The 19,542-nt window shown below is 40.4% G+C and overlaps 2 protein-coding genes and 1 long non-coding RNA gene across 3 annotated transcripts; 2 read left to right on the top strand and 1 right to left on the bottom strand.

Moving 5' to 3' along the window:
- Nucleotides 1–2,340: 2,340 nt before the first annotated feature.
- On the top strand, nt 2,341–3,001 carry LOC123986537. Its single transcript, XR_006828899.1, has 3 exons — nt 2,341–2,501; nt 2,708–2,800; nt 2,923–3,001. It is a non-coding gene; the product is annotated as an uncharacterized LOC123986537 (long non-coding RNA).
- A 4,973-nt stretch (nt 3,002–7,974) lies between these two features.
- On the bottom strand, nt 7,975–9,729 carry LOC123985676 (toll-interleukin 1 receptor (TIR) domain containing adaptor protein). Its single transcript, XM_046073432.1, has 3 exons — nt 9,610–9,729; nt 8,423–9,016; nt 7,975–8,215 (listed from the first exon to the last, which is right to left on the bottom strand). Exons 1-3 carry the CDS (start codon nt 9,614–9,616, stop codon nt 8,013–8,015), a joined length of 804 nt encoding a protein of 267 aa, XP_045929388.1. The 5' UTR covers nt 9,617–9,729; the 3' UTR covers nt 7,975–8,012.
- Nucleotides 9,730–10,652: 923 nt separating this feature from the next.
- Nucleotides 10,653–19,523, top strand: srpra (SRP receptor subunit alpha). Its single transcript, XM_046073430.1, has 15 exons — nt 10,653–10,793; nt 10,907–11,044; nt 11,368–11,451; nt 11,586–11,749; nt 12,131–12,291; nt 12,411–12,567; nt 12,853–13,003; nt 13,130–13,248; nt 13,395–13,516; nt 13,604–13,690; nt 14,079–14,251; nt 16,873–17,086; nt 17,342–17,505; nt 18,023–18,121; nt 18,286–19,523. Exons 2-15 carry the CDS (start codon nt 10,922–10,924, stop codon nt 18,412–18,414), a joined length of 1,947 nt encoding a protein of 648 aa, XP_045929386.1. The 5' UTR covers nt 10,653–10,793; nt 10,907–10,921; the 3' UTR covers nt 18,415–19,523.
- Nucleotides 19,524–19,542: the final 19 nt, after the last annotated feature.

Here is a 19,542-nt window from a genome sequence, read left to right as displayed (position 1 = left end):
CCCAATTGGCACTAAGGGGCCTAAAGGGTGCCAAGAAAACATCCCCCACACCATTACACCACCAACACCACCAGCCTGCACAGTGGTAACAAGGCATGATGGATCCATGTTCTCATTCTGTTTACGCCAAATTCTGACTCTACCATCTGAATGTCTCAACAGAAATCGAGACTCATCAGACCAGGCAACATTTTCCAGTCTTCAACTGTCCAATTTTGGTGAGCTCTTGCAAATTGTAGCCTCTTTTTCCTATTTGTAGTGGAGATGAGTGGTACCCGGTGGGGTCTTCTGCTGTTGTAGCCCATCCGCCTCAAGGTTGTGCGTGTTGTGGCTTCACAAATGCTTTGCTGCATACCTCGGTTGTAACGAGTGGTTATTTCATTCAAAGTTGCTCTTCTATCAGCTTGAATCGGTCGGCCCATTCTCCTCTGACCTCTAGCATCAACAAGGCATTTTCGCCCACAGGACTGCCGCATACTGGATGTTTTTCCCTTTTCACACCATTCTTTGTAAACGCTAGAAATGGTTGTGCGTGAAAATCCCAGTAACTGAGCAGATTGTGAAATACTCAGACCAGCCCGTCTGGCACCAACAACCATGCCACGCTCAAAATTGCTTAAATCACCTTTCCCATTGTGACATTCAGTTTGGAGTTCAGGAGATTGTCTTGACCAGGACCACACCCCTAAATGCATTGAAGCAAATGCCATGTGATTGGTTGATTAGATAATTGCATTAATGAGAAATTTAACAGGTGTTCCTAATAATCCTTTAGGTGAGTGTATACAGGTGTTCTGTCAAATTCTTGGAGATCTTTGTGTCTTGTATTTTGAATGTAAATGGCAAAGTAATAAATCCAAAAATTAAAACACAATAAAACAATAGGCCAATCGAAGACATAAGAAGTTATCACCTGAATGAGTCTAACAAATAGTGCTGCTGTTAACAATATTATAAACTAATTTTACATGTGTATAAAACCACTGTGTTGTTGAATTTGACATGCAGCCTTCTGATGTCTCATTGCACTGTAAGACCTCCAGTATATTCACTAGAAACCCAATAAAATGTTTGGATCTCCTGCTCCTTTAATTAACCTAGCTGGTGCGCCGTTGTAGCACGGCAAGCTGAATTTACTCACCACAGATAGAAATGTCCAGGTCAGTACCGCCGCGCCCAGTAGGGACCACCATGGTGAGCTTTTCCATACTGTTAGTGGTCCAAAGCACACCAGCTTGCCAACCTGTGGCCTGAACACTCTTGTCTTTCATTTCTCGCTTTCATAGCACGCCTGCTCAGGGGCTTTCCAACACTGAACTTGTGTTGATTTTGTCAGTTATTTTTAGACTTAGTCCTGAGATCATAGAAAACAGTGAATATTTTAGCCAAAAAAAGCGCTTAAGATATGAGCCTAGTTCTAGACCGATAATAAGCATTTTAGTCAAACTTCAGCAGACAGCTTGTGGATTATATTTCATCCAAATAGATTTTGAGCTAACTTAAAACTGGTTCTGAAAAGTGGCCAGTGTGATGACAGAAAATTGTTTATCCTTACATTTAACCTCTTTTAATGTCTTATAATGGGGTTTGGGGGCAGAAACACACACTCTGCACAGGCTTTTGAATATACAGATAGGATAGTATAGTATAGGATTCGCCTTTATCGTCTCCCTTAGGAGAAATTTGTTTTGGGCATTCAGCATAATTCAGCATTACACGAATAACATTTAACAGCTATTCAACACGCACAATACATAACAGTGCAATAGCATTTGCCAACAGCCATCTGCCCACACATCCACAGTGTCACAACATGCAAAACTTAGATTACTTCATACCCAACAGTTTAACATTCACCCGCAAGCATAGCGGTAGATATCGCACAATAATGCATCCATTCATACTGAATACATGAGTACAGAAGGATGTGTTTTGAGAATCAAAATGAATGCCTAAATACCTGTATGTTGTTACCTGTTCAACTCTCTCCCCATTAATTAAGACTGGGCTGTGATCACCAATGGGCCTGGGATTTTTTTTATTTATTGCAACATATCTGGATGAAGGGTGCTGCTGCTCCTGTTGTTGTTACTGCCAGCCGAATATCAAGGACCCAGGTGCAAACACCAGAGGCTCTGATGTAGTTTAAAGATTTAATAAAACACCAAACAAGTCTCAAGTTTCAAGCGCAAACATGGAGACAACAGGGAAAACACTCGACAAACGATGGAGACACTACAGACTGGATACAACAGAAGACTAGAGCACACCCCACACACACACAAGCAGGCATGGCAATTAACCACAGGTGAGACTGTCCGATGGCCTGGCAGTGGCTTTACAGTTTTCAGAGAGAGACATGAGACCGAGGTAAAATGCAAGCACAAACGTGGCATTTATTGTCTTCCATACCAACAAGAGGAGACACCGACACCAACAAGCAAAAAAAAACAACTTGCACTGGAAGTAACTTGCTGCCTTTTATACACTCCCTCCTGCAGGTAATTAAGTGGGTAAAACTACTCAGGGGGGACCACCATCATTTAGAATAATAAATAATTTACCCAAAAACCCAACACCACAGAAAAATAGAGCCCAAAGAATGAATATTTACATAAATACAAATTTCTATCAGTAAATCAATAACGCATACTCAAAATAATCACATAAGTCAGCATTATTGATGGCTTTACTCCCCCCCTCTCAGCTTCATGGTTTGCTCCTGCAGCTCTTAAGCAGGTGCTTGGGCCTACAACACTCCTTTGCCTCCGCCCCCTGCTGAAGAGACAACCAGGAAGAGGTGAGTACTTACATTGTTCATCTTGTTTAAACTAATTTAACAACTAACTGAAATAAAGTAAAAGCAGTCAATACTATATTGTGAACCTTGACTATCCCTGATTGAAGTTTCTTTCCACACAGGCAGGATGGCCAGACCCCCCCTGTGGAACCACTCACAAAGACAGCTATCAAATGATTCACAAATTAAATAAACAATCAAAATAACAATGTGTATGGCTCCTGCTTTATCAGTTATCCCCACCTTAATACTTACTTGACTATTTCAGGTAATGGAACCCCTGGTCTCCATTACAGAGACACATTAGGAAAGGGCAGACAGGAAACAAAGTTTGACAAAAATACCAGACACTGACAATACAAAATAAAACAGGAAGTAAAGCACGGGACAATACACAAGGACGAAGGTAACAGGATACAACAAAGATGGAACCAATGACCCACTGACAAAACATATGGACACGTACACAGAACCAGAACACAGAGACAAGGAGTGAAACAGGGATGGGCACAAACAAGAATACAAAAAGAATAAAGAGTATATATATATACTTTATCTGATTGGTTGAGTGCCTCAATGTTGTTTTCTCATTCAATAAATACTAAAAGATTATTTTATTTTATTAATATACAATTTCCACAACAGCCAGAAAATTACTAAATGTGGTAGCGTTATACTAGATACAAGTATCTTTTTGAGTTCATTGAAGAACCAACGATCTGAGTCTCAGGCTCAGCCTCCAGTTTTTCTGGCTGGTTTCATTATGAAACTACAAAAGGTGGTCAGACTACAGCTCTTTTTATGCACTTTTTGCCGTCTTGAACACACTCTAAGGAATAACTTCAATCCCTGTTGTTGCTCACAACTGACTGAGAGAACGGACCGTTTCAAGAGGCTGTTCAGTTCATTCACCAGAAAGAGTGGTTCTTTTCAGTGAAACGCTGACCAACACTTCTAACTTTTAAGTTAGGCTTAACCCCTTTATAGGCAGGTAATGTCACATTGTTAGCAGCTAATGTTACACCACTGTCTTTTGGAGATGGCTTAAAGTAGTCATATTATGCTCATTTTGAGGTTCAAAATCTTATTTAGGGGTTGTACCAGAAAAGGTTTACATGGTGTCATTTTCAAAAAACACCATTTTTTTCTAATACTGCACATTGCTGCAGCACCTCTTTTAACCCTGTGTGTTGAACGCTTCATTAGTTGTGGAGTGATGCATCTCACTTCTGAAAGATCTTTGTTGGGTGTTGCACATGCGCAGTTCCTAGTTAAGGACTACTAGCCAATCAGAAGCAGAGTAGGGCGGGTTCTGAAAAGCTGGTAAACAGACATGGCTTTGGTTCAGCTGTATATGTTTCCCTTACCAGCTTAGCAACATAGTCTGGAGCAAGAGTTTCAGAGTGGTGAGTTATTAATTTGTAACAAATGTATCTTTCATCCATAAAGTTTTAACTGAGCTCTGTCTCTACATCACAGTAACAACTTAATGTCCATTGACTGCCTGGACGGTAACTAATGTTTGGAAGTCCATACAGAAACCAACATCTAAAAGTGACAATTTTGCCATTTTGCAGGAGGTTTTGAGCCAATCAAAACCAGTGGAGACTCCAAGAAATTACTAGTCCTGGCCAAGACATAGTCTGGTAAAATAAGTTGTTAGGCTAAACATCTTGTCCATACATTAGTTTCCCTCTGAGGTGTGTCTTCATATTTGTATTTGTGGTAGCATGGGGTTAGAGATCCATGGCTGTGTTAATTGTCAGGAGCTAAATAAATAAATAAATAAATTTTATGTACAGTTTTGTTTGAACTCTTTTAGTGAAAGATTATATGACAGTGTCATGGGTGTGAGGAGCTAACTGTATCGGTAAGCTCAGTTTTTAACAGATCGTGTTTGTCACATGGTGTAAATATTGTTTAATGTAAATATTTTTGTTTTTGTTTGCTTTGGGGTTGAGTAACAGTTTGATTTTGTTGAAGTAATTGTTTGCTTTAGCTTTTTTTTCACAGTTTCATTGTTTTCTTTTTATTAATTTGTTTTGTATCTCAATTATTTGTCTTTATGGTTTTAAATGGTATGCATGTTGTGAAAAGCCTTTTAACCCTTTGATGCACACGCTATGCAAACCCCTTCTAATGCACTGTTATAGAATATTCTTAGGGGGCTTAATTGATGTAACAGGGGAAGGTAAGACAGGTCTAGCTTGGAGTCATTGACCCACAAGTGTTGACTGACCTTCCAGCTCTAATAATTTCTCACATGTAACTCTCTTTGTTAGGAAGGCAGCAGTTAGACTAATAAGGTAGAGACAGTAGCTCAGGCATCAGGCAAGCAGATGTTCTCGGTGTTCTCTGGGAATCTTACAAGAATGTTTACAAGAACTTACTGGATCCAGAGATTAGAGTAGCTACAACTCAAGTATAGTATTCCAAGATGACGTAGCATTGGACTCTAAACATCAGATACTTTTGTTATTCTAGGTTAAGGCCAGCTAAAGATGACCAAATTGGGAAACCTACAGAAACCAGGGGGAAGATGAAAAATGTGTGCTGGCACTGTATCTCCTCGGCCGGGCTCAATAAACCATGCTATGTTAAGTCTTCCTCAGTCTCCAAAACTTCTTCTTCACATCTGAACCTGGCTCACAATAATTCTTCAACATGCACAACATGGTTCAAAAATGACCCATATTTCTCTTTCTCATTAGTAATGGATGTCAAGGTCAAGTTAACCTTAACCTAATATTCAAATATTACCTAGGCCTACGGTTATCTTTCACAAAATATCTTATATTTTGGTAAAACAATTTTAATATTGACTTGCATCAAATGTGCAAAAGCAGCCGTGTTCAGTTATGAAATGTGCGGCAAGTGAGTAGTATACTGCAGTACATATGGTATGTTCCTGATTGCAACATTTACAAATATCAAAGGTCCTATCAAATTCCATAGTGACTACTTATGGGTAATTGTTGTGTGTAAAATTGATGTAGAAATACAAAAAATATTTTTGTTCATGCAGAAAGAAAGTAAAAATAAAAATAAGGATTTATGATAATAAAAATAAAAACAAGTAATGAAATAAAATGATATAGATATAGAAAAGAAAAACCCAGCCATGCATGAAATTAGATAAGAAATAAATACAAGTCATTTTTGACCCATGTCTGCATAAGAAGGGTACATACAAAATGATACAAAAATTATTTTTATTCAAAAAGTAAGAAAGGAAAAATGAAAATAACAACTTGTGATCGAAAACAAGTTAATTTTGGAATACCTGAAATACTGAATGATCAGTCTGGTTACTTTTGACCCATGTCATGCATCAAAGGGTTAAAAAGGAAATGGTAATATAAAATGAACCGTTTTGTGAAAGGAACATCTCTGAATCTCCCTCCCGTGTGCCTTCATTTATCAGTGTTGGCTGGGATATTTATTTCTTGTTGTGAAATTCCCCTGACGACGCAGTTGGGTTAATATTGCAGTTTTTAGAATTCATGTTAGTGTTAATGTGAGCCTTCTCAGGCACCAAAAAATCCCCCTTGCTACATATTCTCTGCAGATATTTTTAGCCGCAGGGCTTCTCTCCAGACAATAATCTTTCTTTCTGCATTGGGAAGAAGTCAAACTGCTGTTGCCATCATGTATTTTTCTCATCACCAGCTCACGTTGGTCAGGTTCCAGGGTTTGTGCTGTAGCTAGCCCAAGGCTTTAGAACACGGTTGGCGACGTATTGCTGGTATGTAAAAAGTTACCAGGAAGATAATTTGGACATGCTGGAGGAGAAATGTACAGCCATCAGAGACAAAATGGAGATTTGGATTACGTGATTTTTTGAAAAAAAATGTATGTAATTTCTTCTCCTCTCAATAAATTCAAGTTACTTTTCAGTTAACATAAGTTATATGAAACTGCTCTTCTCAGTAGTCAGTAAGCACCATCCTGTGTGTGTGTGTGTGTGTGTTTTGGTAACAACAAAAGCCTCGTAGAACTTCTGTGTCTTTCAGAGATTAGTCTAAATTTGTACGTTTCAACGTTGGCTTGTCACAAAAGAGCCGATTATCAAGGGTGGAGAAGCGGAAGGATGAAACAACATGAAACCATTAATACAAATCAGAAAAAGAGAACACGTAGCAGATGGTGTCTCACGTTAAAAGAGGAAAAAAAGCCCTGCCTAGCTAAAAAAAATTGAATCACAAAAGTTATGCTCCAGTTGATTCAGTGATTACCTGATATTCTACATTGAGCGTTCCTTTCCAAATGCCAACTATCTGAAATTAAGCACTGCCAGTATGCTTGATTAACCAGGGAAGGTGCCAAGCTGCCAAGGACATTATACCTAAGAAAGAGAACTAAAAGTTGGATAGAGGAGAAAGACTGTTGCTTCCAACGCTTCAACATGCTCAGACTTTGTTCCAACTACCTCACAGTCAGAAATATGACATAGAATATTAATACCAGCAGACCTGATCCATGAGTCTGATCTCTTACTGTGTTCACTTCCAGCTCAACGAAAAAAAAAGGGCCTGCCACTGTCAGCAGTTTGATATGGGCGGGTATTACTCTTTTACTCTCTGTTTTTCTCTCTTTCCCTCACACACCCATACATTTAGATACACACTGTATATAGAGGCATAGAGTTTTAGTAATCATTGCTTTTTTACGGTAAAAGCGTCAATGTAGACATGGTGCTGATACCAGAGAGATCGTGCCTTTATGGGTGGCATCTCCTCACTAACACTCTCTATTCTAGATAAATCAGGAAAATACACCACCTAGTGGTAAACACTATCTGTATCACAATATTTTCATCCTATTACAGTATACTGCCATTGGTATACTCTACAACCTACTATAAAAGGAGGATCACATGCATTTATGGTGCCCTTTATCTTAAACCTAAATTATGGGCTGCAATACATCAGAATAATGTTTGATAAGCTGAGACTATGAACAGAAATACCCACGAGATGCGCTTATTAACAGTGGTTATTGAACACACTGTACTTCTCTAGGTCTGATACAGGAAATAACGCCTGTGCTGTTTGGAATAAAAAATGTCTCCTCCCAGTTTCTGCTTTGAGCAAGACAAGGTCTAACTTTTAAATTCCAACATGATGTGACAAAAGGTTCACTAAACATGAGTTCAGTCAGTAGCAGCAGTGTTCTCCATTCAGAGCCCCTTGCCCTTCATCGCAGACTTTAATTACTGTTGATAATGATCACAACAAATGTCAATGAAGCTTTCTCCGCTCTTCTTTATTACTTCCAGCGGAAATGAAGTCTCAGCTGGGTCACACTTTGACAACAGCTTGTCTTTTTTAGAGCTACCTTCTCCACTTAGTTCATTGCTAGAGCTGTCCACGTTACAATCAAGTGTCTTTTCATTGTCAATCAGGCATCCCAGGTCTAGAGAAGAGAAGAATATGAGATTATTAAGGATGTCTTAAACTGTGGAATAATCTTTTAAAAGAATCAAAATGCTAATTTGGCATAAGCAGGAGAGGAAAAAGGCTGTTGGCTAAAAACAGATTTAAACAGATATAATTTTAAACTTTTTGCTAAGATCAAGATCAACTTCTGTCTACGAACCCAACCCTTCTTCCCATGACTCACACTTGAGCACAGTCTTGGTGAGGAGTTTATATCCTCCGTCAGGGTTCTTGCTCAGATCAATGTAGATGTAGAACTTTAGTTCCTGAGGATACTGAGAGTGGGACAGGTTCTGAACCAGGGGAATAATACGATTGGACATGGGCCCCATTGCCAGAGCCTGGTGCATTATATACTTGCACCACTCATCCTGCAGGAAGTTAGGAGTGATAAGCAAAGCCCATAAGTGACTGTTCTGCACAGCCTGGCATAGCTCTGTGGAAATTGCACCTCCTGGACAGTCGTCCCTCTGCAGTAGAAAGCACCTAAGGCCACGGGGTGCAGCCTCCAGGAAAGAAACCAGGCGTCCAGCCTCTTCAATGTCGCTGTCCACAGAGCTGTGGCACACAAACACGTCATACTTTCGGCTCCATCGCAACAGCGAGCTCAGAGCAGACTGTGGCTGTAGTGGTTTAGAAGGGGTTGTCCCTGGTAATGATGATGAAGCACAGAATGACTGACTGCTCACAGACGACACTGAGTTTTCTGTCACTTTTGCCTCTTGTTCACGTTGTGCTGATAAAGATACTCTTGATTTCAAGAGTTTCTGGAACCAACCTGAAACGAGAAAGACAAGTTGCACATGCTACTGACTTGATAATACATCATGAATCCTTCCTAGTCTAGCTAGGAAGCATGCACATTAATACATACAGCACAATCATCAATCTGGTGAACAATTTATTTTATTCCACAAAAGGGTAATGGTTTTCTGACAACTCAAGAAAAAAGAGTATTGTAAGAGCCATTTTGGCATATATGGTATTTGCTAACTTGTTGTTAAACACCTGCTATATGTTCATGGGTCATGCAGAATTTCTTTTTGTTTTTGATATTGTGTTTTTGTACCTGCTGATTGGGTGGGTTAGTAATTTTGCTGTGCATGGGCAGTAGGAAAAAAGTAACACGGGTGAAGGGAGGAGAGATCTGCAAGAGCCCTGTATCGTAACACGTTTTTGACCGTGTTTTGCAAAATGTTTTTGAGTAACTTTTGGTGAACTGTACTGGGCTGTTAATGGACCAAGCCTTTGTCATGAAAACGGTCACGACAAGTATGGAATTATACAAATTACAGATACAATACAAAATAGTATTCAAACAGTTAAAGATGAGGTTTACATTAAAAATTAATAACTGAAAATTTAACTTACCATGCATGTTGTTAACATCATCATGCCTTGCCAAAAATTGTTCCAGTAAATAAATGTTTAATGGTCACCTTTCTTAAGAGGATTTTGACTGCCACATACACATAATTACTCAGACTGTAGCTGAAAAATAAAATGTTCTAACAATGTGACATAATCCAATGGCAGCTACAGAACGTATCAAAGACAAAGTGAAAACTTTGTCGAGTGTCACTGACATCACCAAAAAAAAGAGGAAGTTGGTAACTGCCTTAAGTGACGCCTCAATGTGTGCAGTCAAATTTCAAATGCAAAGTATCTGAAACTTTATACTTCACTGAGCAGACAATTAACCCTCTGTCCTGCTGATTCAAAGGCAAATGATGTGTAAGATAAACTTAATTGACATCATGCAAGCAAAATTAAAGGGAAAGTTTGAAGGAAAGCTGGCAAAATGTTATACTTTTATCTACAAATCTACAAAGCAATGCATTTGCAGCTCGTCCCTGAAGGATGTGGCTTTCTTGTTTGGCTATTTAACCATTTGCTAAAGCACACAGTCACTGGCAAAATGAAGGCTACTAATGATACCAAAAGTAAAAGTAGGCTACTCATTGCAGAGAAAAAATGGCCACTGTGATAAGATCATAGACTGTATATAAAAAGGATAAGATGGAGTATTATTACTGATCTACTGGACTTTAATTTAATCTAGCCTATTTAATATATTGCTGTGTACTTTAATCTATGCATTAAATGTTATAAATTGATCCCATCTGTATATACATCTGCAAAGTAACTAGCTTCAGCTGTCAGATAAATAAAGTGAAGAAAGTGTATAACGTTAGTAGAAAATGAAAGTAGGCTGCTAACGTAAGTAAGAGCCATTTAATATGGAATTTAAGTATAATAATTGAGCAAATGTACTGATGTATATTTACTTGGCTTCACCAGAGATGTTTTATAGAGTCTAGGACTTCGGCTTCACACGGCTTCAATGATATATTTAGAGAGTGACGAAGTTTCAAACGCATCAATTGTTGCATTACGATTTCGTATGCTTCGTCCTGAAACTGCGCATGCGTGAATTCACAATTTTATTCCGGAAGCGAACGTCACTTCCTGGTTCTGCATCTGACGTGTCTAAAACAGTTTTCCACTGGTGGTTTTACTCGTAGGGGATTTATTATCTATTTAAGTATTATCTGGTAAGATGTAATAGTTTGAAGAGTAGGCACCGGCACCAGGTTTACAGGACCTTTCGTGTATCGTAGGCCTTCTTTTCACCTTTTATCTCCGTGTTTGTTTTCTTTAAATCTAGGTACGCGGTGGCAAGATGCTAGATTTCTTCACCATCTTCAGCAAAGGGGGGATAGTGTTGTGGTGTTTTCAGGGAGCAGGGGTCACTGAATCTTTCACTGGGCCTGTCAACGCTTTGATCCGCTCCGTGATCCTTCAGGTGGGACATGATGGCAGGTCAAAATCCTGTGACATAAATCTCAATAGAGTTCGGAAAGCTAACAGTTAACGTTAATGCTAACGCGAAGAGGTAGCAAGTGTTAGCTTATTGCATAACGCTAGTGTACTAAACAAGACACTTTTGTGGCGTGAATATCCTAAAAACCTCCTTATTACGAAGTGTAAGCTCAATTTTGATGTAGTTTGTGCTAGAGTGACTTCTTTCACTTTGTTAGGAAGACACAGCAGGCTAGCTGTAACGTTAGCAGCAACAACATGTGTGTTTAACTGTTAGCTCCTGCTGACATGTCTGCGATGTTACAGGAGCGAAGTGGGAACAATTCATTTACTCACGAGGGCCTCAGTCTTAAATACAAACTCGACAATGAGTTTGAGTTGATTTTTGTGGTAAGTCTCTCAACTGCACACTGAATGAATTACTTTCAAACACCACTGAAATTTACACTGCATATCTGCGACTAGCATTCATGTTGTTTTTATTTTTACGTGCTGAAAATCACTCTTTCCCTGTTTCTGCCCAGGTGGGGTTTCAAAAGATCCTGACGCTGACGTATGTGGACAAGTTCATAGATGACGTTCAGCTGCATTTTAGGGATCGTTATAAGAATGAGCTGGAGCAAAAGGGGGCTATGAAGCTCCTCAACAACAACTTTGAATTCGAGGATGACTTCAAGAAGCTTCTTAGGTAAAGAGTGACTGTTTTACTCATGGGGGTGATTTCTTGTAATACAGAACTAACTGTTAAAGCGCACTTGTGCCATAATGTATATCTTATATTTAAAAGACCAATGATTCACTCTGATGAACAATAAACTCTAGACACACAATGTCAGGAACAATCCCTGTACAATATCCTTTTTATTTATGTCTTCTCTGTGTATGTATATTGAGAGTAATGTAAGACTGGAGTCGAATTCCTCATATGTGTACACATACCTGACCATTAAAGCTGATTCTGATATCAAATCAACAACATTTAAAGATGCTTCGTTAACCCCAATCTTTTTTTTATTTTTTTTTTTTTTTGTCCTGCCCGTGCTGACATTTTTCAAATGTTTACCACAAGAGAGACGGAGGAGAGCAGCAAAGCTCGGAGCCCCACCCTCATGCGGACCTTTAAGCAGTCCGAGAAATCCCAAAAAACTGTGAAGTCAATGATTGAGACGAAAGGTGGGGACAAAGGCAAGGAACAGGGTGGCAAGAAGAATAAAAATACCAAAAAGGAGGGTAAGTGCTGTTGGAAGTGGTTGTTCTAAAATCGCTCATTCTAAATGGCTCATGTATCATCATTTCAATTCCACTCCTGACTTGATTTCATATTCCATGTCTTCAACGTTGTCTTCCAGCTCCTGAACCTGTCAAAGCGGATCAAGGCAAGGCCTCGTCTACTGGGCAGAAGATGGTTGAGAATGGTAACCAGGGCCTGACTGCTGACGAGGTCATGCAGAAGAAGAGAGAGGAGTTCTTTCGCAAGCGCTCAGTGTTGCCTACTGAAAAACCAAGGTGAGATAAATGAATGTCAGACAAGATATAGTTAAAATAAATGTCACACAGGTGTATTTTGATTTGACTTGGCTGACTTAACATCAGTAGTGTTGAATCAGCTTGCTGCACACATTTGTATGTTGTTGACAGGCCAACCAGACTGTGGTTCCTCCGCATCACACCTGTAAAGTTCCATTTCAGTAATATGCACCGTTTTGATCCCCATGTGGAGAAATAAGAGAAATTGCCCTACTTTAAAGAGCATTAAAGCTTAATTCTGATATTCTGTCATCCTACTCGAAGCAAGTCCCCAAAGCCTCAGAAGCCTAGGGAGAAACAAAGGCGTGTTTGGGACATGGGTGGTAGCAGCACCAAGGAGCTAGACTACAGCGGGAGGAATGGCGATGGTTCATCAAATGATGGTGAACAGAACCAGGAAGCACAGCTTGACCTGGTATGTACCCCCTCTCCTCCACTCCGCCCCTTAAGAGGTTTCTAGTTGAAGAGAAATATGAGTCACATGACTAATGTTAAAATAAAGGGCCTGTGGCCAAGTTGTTGATGTCCAATTGTGTTCCAGGGGATGCAACTAAGCTCAATGAAGGGTGACCTGCTGTCTGTGGACTATGAGTCCAGTGAGGAAGAGGAGATGGAGGAGGAAGTGGAGAGAGTGGTTGTCAGTGAAACAAGCAAGATAAGGTAAGCGAGTGTTTGTTGGAATATTTTTTAATGGTATGTTATTATATATGTATGCTATTTTTCAAATTCTCTGACATGTTTTGCTTTTGTGTGTCAGATGTGAGTTGCACTGTGAGTAATTGCCCAGCTTTGTCTGTTGATTTCAGCTCCAAAAAGGGTGGTGGTTTTGGGGGCATGTTCGGGATGCTGAAGGGCCTTGTGGGGTCCAAGAGCCTGACCAGGGACGACATGGAGTCAGTGCTGGAGAAGATGAAGGACCACCTCATCGGTATGATGACTAATCCTCTTGATTTTTTTGGGAAACATTTAAAAGTGCTAAGTCTGCTATTCATTCTTCTCCTTTATGATCCTATAGCAAAGAATGTAGCAGCCGACATTGCCTCCCAGCTCTGTGACTCTGTAGCCAAAAAACTGGAAGGCAAGGTCATGGGCACATTCACCAGTAAGTAAATGTTCCCACTATAGATCCTCACCCACTTTTTAAAATTATTTTTCTTTGGTGCATCTTCTCTACCTTCAATTGTTCTTCTCCGAGCGCACCAGACTATATCTAGGAAAAGTAATATGATGATTACAGTAATGCATTTTCCCCAACATTGTCTGTATGGATTAGCACAGTAAATTGATTAGAAGAGGATTGTGTATTGTATTATTTTATTTTATATGTTACCATATTTTATTTTATAATTATCTGTTAAGTTCTGTGTGTGTAGAATTATTTTCATTGTACAATCTTGTGTTGTATAATGATATATTAACTACCTTGAAGAATAACATTGGAGAAATGCATGCTGGGGGACAAAAACAACTTTTGTTGTGTGTGTTTGTAGCTGTGGCCTCAACAGTAAAGCAGGCCCTACAAGACTCACTGGTACAGATCCTGCAGCCAAAGCGAAGGGTGGATATTCTGAGAGATGTCATGGAGGCGCAGAGCCAGCGAAGGCCTTTTGTTATTACATTTTGTGGCGTCAATGGGGTTGGAAAATCCACCAACCTGGCCAAGGTGAGCGGTCATTGTTAAAGAGGAAAAGACATCAAAGCTACATGCCACTATGTTCCTGTGGTTTGGTAATTGTTAACCCACATGTGCAGCCGGTCCTAGCCCTGGAGCTTGCTTTACTGTATGGGTTTGGCCTTGTTTCGTGGTCATATAGCTCTGTTAGTAGAACATGGGATACAATTCACACAGGGGTTGCCTGTGTTTGAAAAACCTGCACTGATTTAAAATGGAGTTAAAATTACTTTGAAATTCTTAAGTAAAAACATAGTTTAAACTTTTATTTATAGACTATTAAGCCTGGATGGCTAAACCAGTGCACCTATGCAGCTTTTTATTTAAATTGATCCTTCAGTTCAGCACTTGACCTAAATTTTAGTAAAAAGAAAGTTTCCATTTACCCAGCTTGCACCCCTGCTGTGTGCCAGGTTGAAGGGTTTGTGGTGGAATTAATTAAAATTTCTAATTAGATATGTGAAATAGTTACTATAATCAGTATAAACGCAGTAGGTAAAAGTAGCAGTTTCAACCCAGATTTACAAAAGACAAAATTAATATTGAAATATTGATGTCAGGGGTACTAACATTATGTTATGACACTAAGGGTGGTTCACAATGAGCTTGTTTAGTCCGGTTGAACCCGAACCCTGGAGCATTTACAGTGGGGAGAACAAGTATTGGATATACTGCTGATTTTAGCAGGTTTTCCTACTTACAAAGCATGTAGAGGGCTGTAATTTTTGTCATAGGTACACTTCAACTGTGAGAGACGGAATCTAAAACAAAAATACAGAAAATCACATTGTATGATTTTTAAATAATTAATTAGCATTTTATTGCATGATATAAGTAGTTGATACATCAGATTTGGTACAGAAACCTTTTGATTGCAATTACAGAGATCATAAGTTTCCTGTAGTTCTTGACCAGGCTTGCACACACTGCAGCAGGGATTTTGGCCCACTCCTCTATACGGACCTTCTCCAGATCCTTCAGGTTTTGGGGCCGTCACTGGGCAATACAGACTTCCAGCTCCCTCCAAAGATTTTTTTATTGGGTTCAGGTCTGGAGACTGGCTAGGTCACTCCAGGACCTTGAGATGCTTCTTACGGAGCCACTCCGTTGTACTCATCCTTCTTCTTCCTCCAAACACGGCGAGTGGAGTTCAGACCATAAAACTCTATATTTTTCTCATCAGACCCCATGACCTTCTCCATTCCTCCTCTGGATCATCCAGATGGTCACTGGCAAACTTCAGACGGGCCTTGTGTGCACTGCAGGATTTTAATCCATGATGGCGTAGTGTGTTACAAATGGTTTTCTTTGAGGCTGTGGTCCCAGCTCTCTTCAGGTCATTGACCAGGTCTTGCCGTGTAGTTCTGGGCTGATCCCTTACCTTCCTCATGATCATTGATGCCCCACGAGGTGAGATCTTGCATGGAGCCCCAGACCGAGGGAGACTGACCGTCATCTTGAACTTCTTCCATTTTCTAATAATTGAGCCAACAGTTGTTGCCTTCTCACCAAGCTGCTTGCCTATGGTCCTGTAGCCCATCCCAGCCTTGTGCAGGTCTACAATTTTATCCCTGATGTTCTTACACAGCTCTCTGTTCTTGGCCATTGTGGAGAGGTTGGAGTCTGTTTGTTTGAGTGTGTGGACAGGTGTCTTTTATACACGTAACGAGTTCAAACAGGTGCAGTTAATACAGGTAATGAGTGGACAACAGGAGGGCTTCTTAAAGAAGAACTAACAGGTCTATGAGACTTGTTGGTAGGTGATCAAATACTTATATCATGCAATAAAATGCAAATTAATTATTTAAAAATCATACAATGTGATTTTCTGTATTTTTGTTTTAGATTCCGTCTCTCACAGTTGAAGTGTACCTATGATAAAAATTACAGCCCTCTACATGCTTTGTAAGTAGGAAAACCTGCAAAATCAGCCAGTGTATCAAATACTTGTTCTCTCCACTGTACCCTCTTGATGTGGTTCGTTTGGGTTGGTGTGAATGCGGGACACGGACTCTGGTGCGGAACAAACAAACCTCTTTGGTCCGCCATGAAGGTGTGGTCTCGGACCTCTTTCTGTGAACTCATTCATTTCTGGTGTGAACACCATACGAACCAATCACAGAAAGCTACCGTTTTATGTGTCATTTAAAATAGTACTTATTTGTTATTACTGTGCTCTTTAATGTATATTTGTTATTTATAGTTATCAGGATATGTTTTATTACCAAGTAGGTTTTCACTATTTGCCGATTTGCCTTGGTGTTTGATAGATACAATAAACATATTAAGAGGAAATAAAAATAAAGACCTTTTGAGTTTTTGCCTTTTTATGAAGGCAAACCTGACCAGGTGGAGACCAATGTATCCTCCTCACATTGGTTTGATTGAGGAACCGGACCTTTAGGTGTGAACCACCCTCAAGTATTGAAAAGCACATGTCAAATGCAGTCAAATGTTTAAAATAATTATGCATATTGAATGTTTGACCAGCTCTAGTCGTCAGACTTCTTGCTTCAGAGTGTAACTTATTAGTGTTCATTTGTTACACTTTTCCCTCTCATTGTGTCCTACTCATGTTCATGTAAATCAAACCTCTCCCTGTCTTGGTCCAGATCTCTTTCTGGCTGATAGAGAATGGTTTCACTGTGCTGATCGCAGCCTGTGACACGTTTCGTGCTGGGGCCGTGGAGCAGCTCCGCACTCATCAGCGGCGCCTGAACTCTCTGCATCCTCCAGAGCAGCACGGAGGACGGCCGGTAGTCCAGCTCTATGAGAAGGGCTACGGGAAGGATGCTGCTGGAATTGCCATGGAGGCCATTGCCTATGGTAAGATGATTGTTATTTCCTGTTGAGTGATTATTAACTGAGCGGAGTTTCATTATTGATTCCACCTACGTGAACTGCACCTCAGTCGTAAATAAGAGGCGTAGAGGAGCGCAGGTGGGAATTTAACACACGCAGCTCAAGTGGTGATGAGGTGTGCTCTGAATCTTGTGCATGCTACAAGCCATTTTCTATTAATGAGTAATGTCCCCCATGTGGTGAAGTCACATAGACCCTTTTGGTGTTTCATGCCTCCAGCTCGCAACCAGGCCTTTGACGTGGTGCTGGTGGACACTGCAGGGCGTATGCAGGACAACGCCCCCCTAATGACAGCCCTGGCCAAACTCATCGCAGTCAACATGCCTGACCTAGTGCTGTTTGTTGGGGAGGCTCTGGTGGGCAATGAGGCAGTCGATCAGCTGGTAAGACCAACGACAAAAGTTCAGACACATCATGCACCGAGAGGAAATGTAACAAAGGAGAAAGTCAGCTTCTTTGTAACGTGAATGAGAATTAATGTTTTCCAGGAACTCTCCAAATCCTGTCAATATATTAAATGTCATTAAGCTGCTACAACTTGACTGAAGAAGGGATTTAAGTTTTCTGAGCTAAAGCTTCACCGCATACATACAGACCTGGAAAGTAGCATGTGCATTACTTTCTGTCGGTCAGTCAGATTTATGCACACACCGGAGGTTCCTGTTCACACTTCATCAACCGTGATGACTAAATAAGAAAATGCTATGCCGCCTCTCCAGCAGAGGTCAGTGTTGCTCCACTGATCTGCTGTCTTGTTAACTAGTCATGATTACGCAGATGGGTGTTCTCTCCTCCGGTACACTTTGTAAATAGTGAGATGGAAAAATTGTACAATACATATTACCTCTGTTCATCGGTTCCCCCATGAATTACTCAACTTTCCTTTCCTTGTGTCCTCAGGTAAAGTTCAATCAGGCACTTGCAGACCACTCCATGTCTGACAAACCTCGCCTCATTGACGGAATTGTTCTCACTAAGTTTGACACCATTGATGACAAGGTATTTGACTATTTTTTTTTTTTCTGTATATTCCCATCTGGCTTTTGTCATGTGAGGTGGCCTCTAAGGTATCGTTTGATGCAGTTTTTCTTTTTTAACGACTTAGGGATAATTTGCAGCCCGAAACTTGATAGCACTCACGCGTCATCCTGCCTCCCTCACAGGTTGGCGCTGCCATCTCCATGACTTACATCACAGGCCAGCCTATCGTGTTTGTGGGCACGGGGCAGACTTACAACGACCTGCGCAGCCTCAACGCCCGCGCTGTGGTCGGCGCCCTGATGAAGGCTTAACTGGCTGCATGTTCTGCTGTTTATTCATCGTCGCAACGAAGCCAACAATACCTTCGCCATGCTGCCGTGAGGTGTTCCAGCCCTGCTAACCCATGTTTCTCACCCTCCTGTTCGTGTGTCTCTACTTGGCATCAAATGAAGAACCCACGCACAGGACTTATTCTCCCAGTAAAGGACATACAGAACATTTTGCAGCAAAGCCAGAGGGGCCTCCCTTTGCATCCTTTTAAACTTTTGACCCTACATTGAAACGTACCTCAGACCAGACTGAGTTTTGAAACAATGAAGTCAAATGACAATTTAGCTGACTAAATGGACCTAGGCTGTAAATGTCATCAGTTTACTGATTTACACAGTTAAAAACCTAAAAAAAAATCCCTACCTGGCATTTTGTCAGTCAGTTTTCCCCTCTCCATGTAAACGAGGTCAGGTTGTGAAGGCTTGCTGGATGTGGCATTTCAGCAGCTGCCTGCTGCCTGAGGAAAGCTTAGTGACCATAGTGCCTATGTCTCCCGTCTTCTTAGTTAACACTTTCACTACATGGGTGATTATTATCCATCGAAAGTACCAAGGCAGTTCAGGTCAGAAACCGCTCCCTCTTGACTTGAGGAGCAGCCTGAATGTGTTTACAACATTGAATTATAAAGTGGATACTGAATATCAGCATCATATTGTGACGTTACTAGATGTTGGACTCCCATGTCAAGAAAAACTAATTCCGGATGGATTGTTCTGTGAAAGTCATCTCCCAGAGCTCCCCGCCTGCCTAATGTCATTACAAAATGGAGACATTGATTCCCAAGTTTAGAGCTGATGAAAAGTGGAAAGATATTTTCTAAGTTAAATTTTATTTTTTTTTTTAGTTCTTACAGGTTGTCCATAGATTGTCAGACTACAACTTCTGTGTGGTCAATTGAACGGTTTCCCCCCTCTGATTGACTTTTCATTTGTAAGAGGAACTATACGTCTTAAACATCTCTAGCCCCCTTTTAATTTGTGGTAGTGCAATACGAGAGAATCAAGAGTTATACAGAATATTTGAGCTAATTTATGAGAATGTTAACATTTCTAAATAAAGCTGCTACATGCTCCGACAGCCTGTAAACTTTGAACTTGTTCTGTCATATG

This window comes from Micropterus dolomieu, linkage group LG17 (genome assembly GCF_021292245.1).
Source record: "Micropterus dolomieu isolate WLL.071019.BEF.003 ecotype Adirondacks linkage group LG17, ASM2129224v1, whole genome shotgun sequence".
Taxonomy (NCBI): Eukaryota; Metazoa; Chordata; class Actinopteri; order Centrarchiformes; family Centrarchidae; genus Micropterus; species Micropterus dolomieu.
Note: the sequence above shows the minus strand (reverse complement) of the source record. Positions and strands in the feature narration are given on the sequence as shown.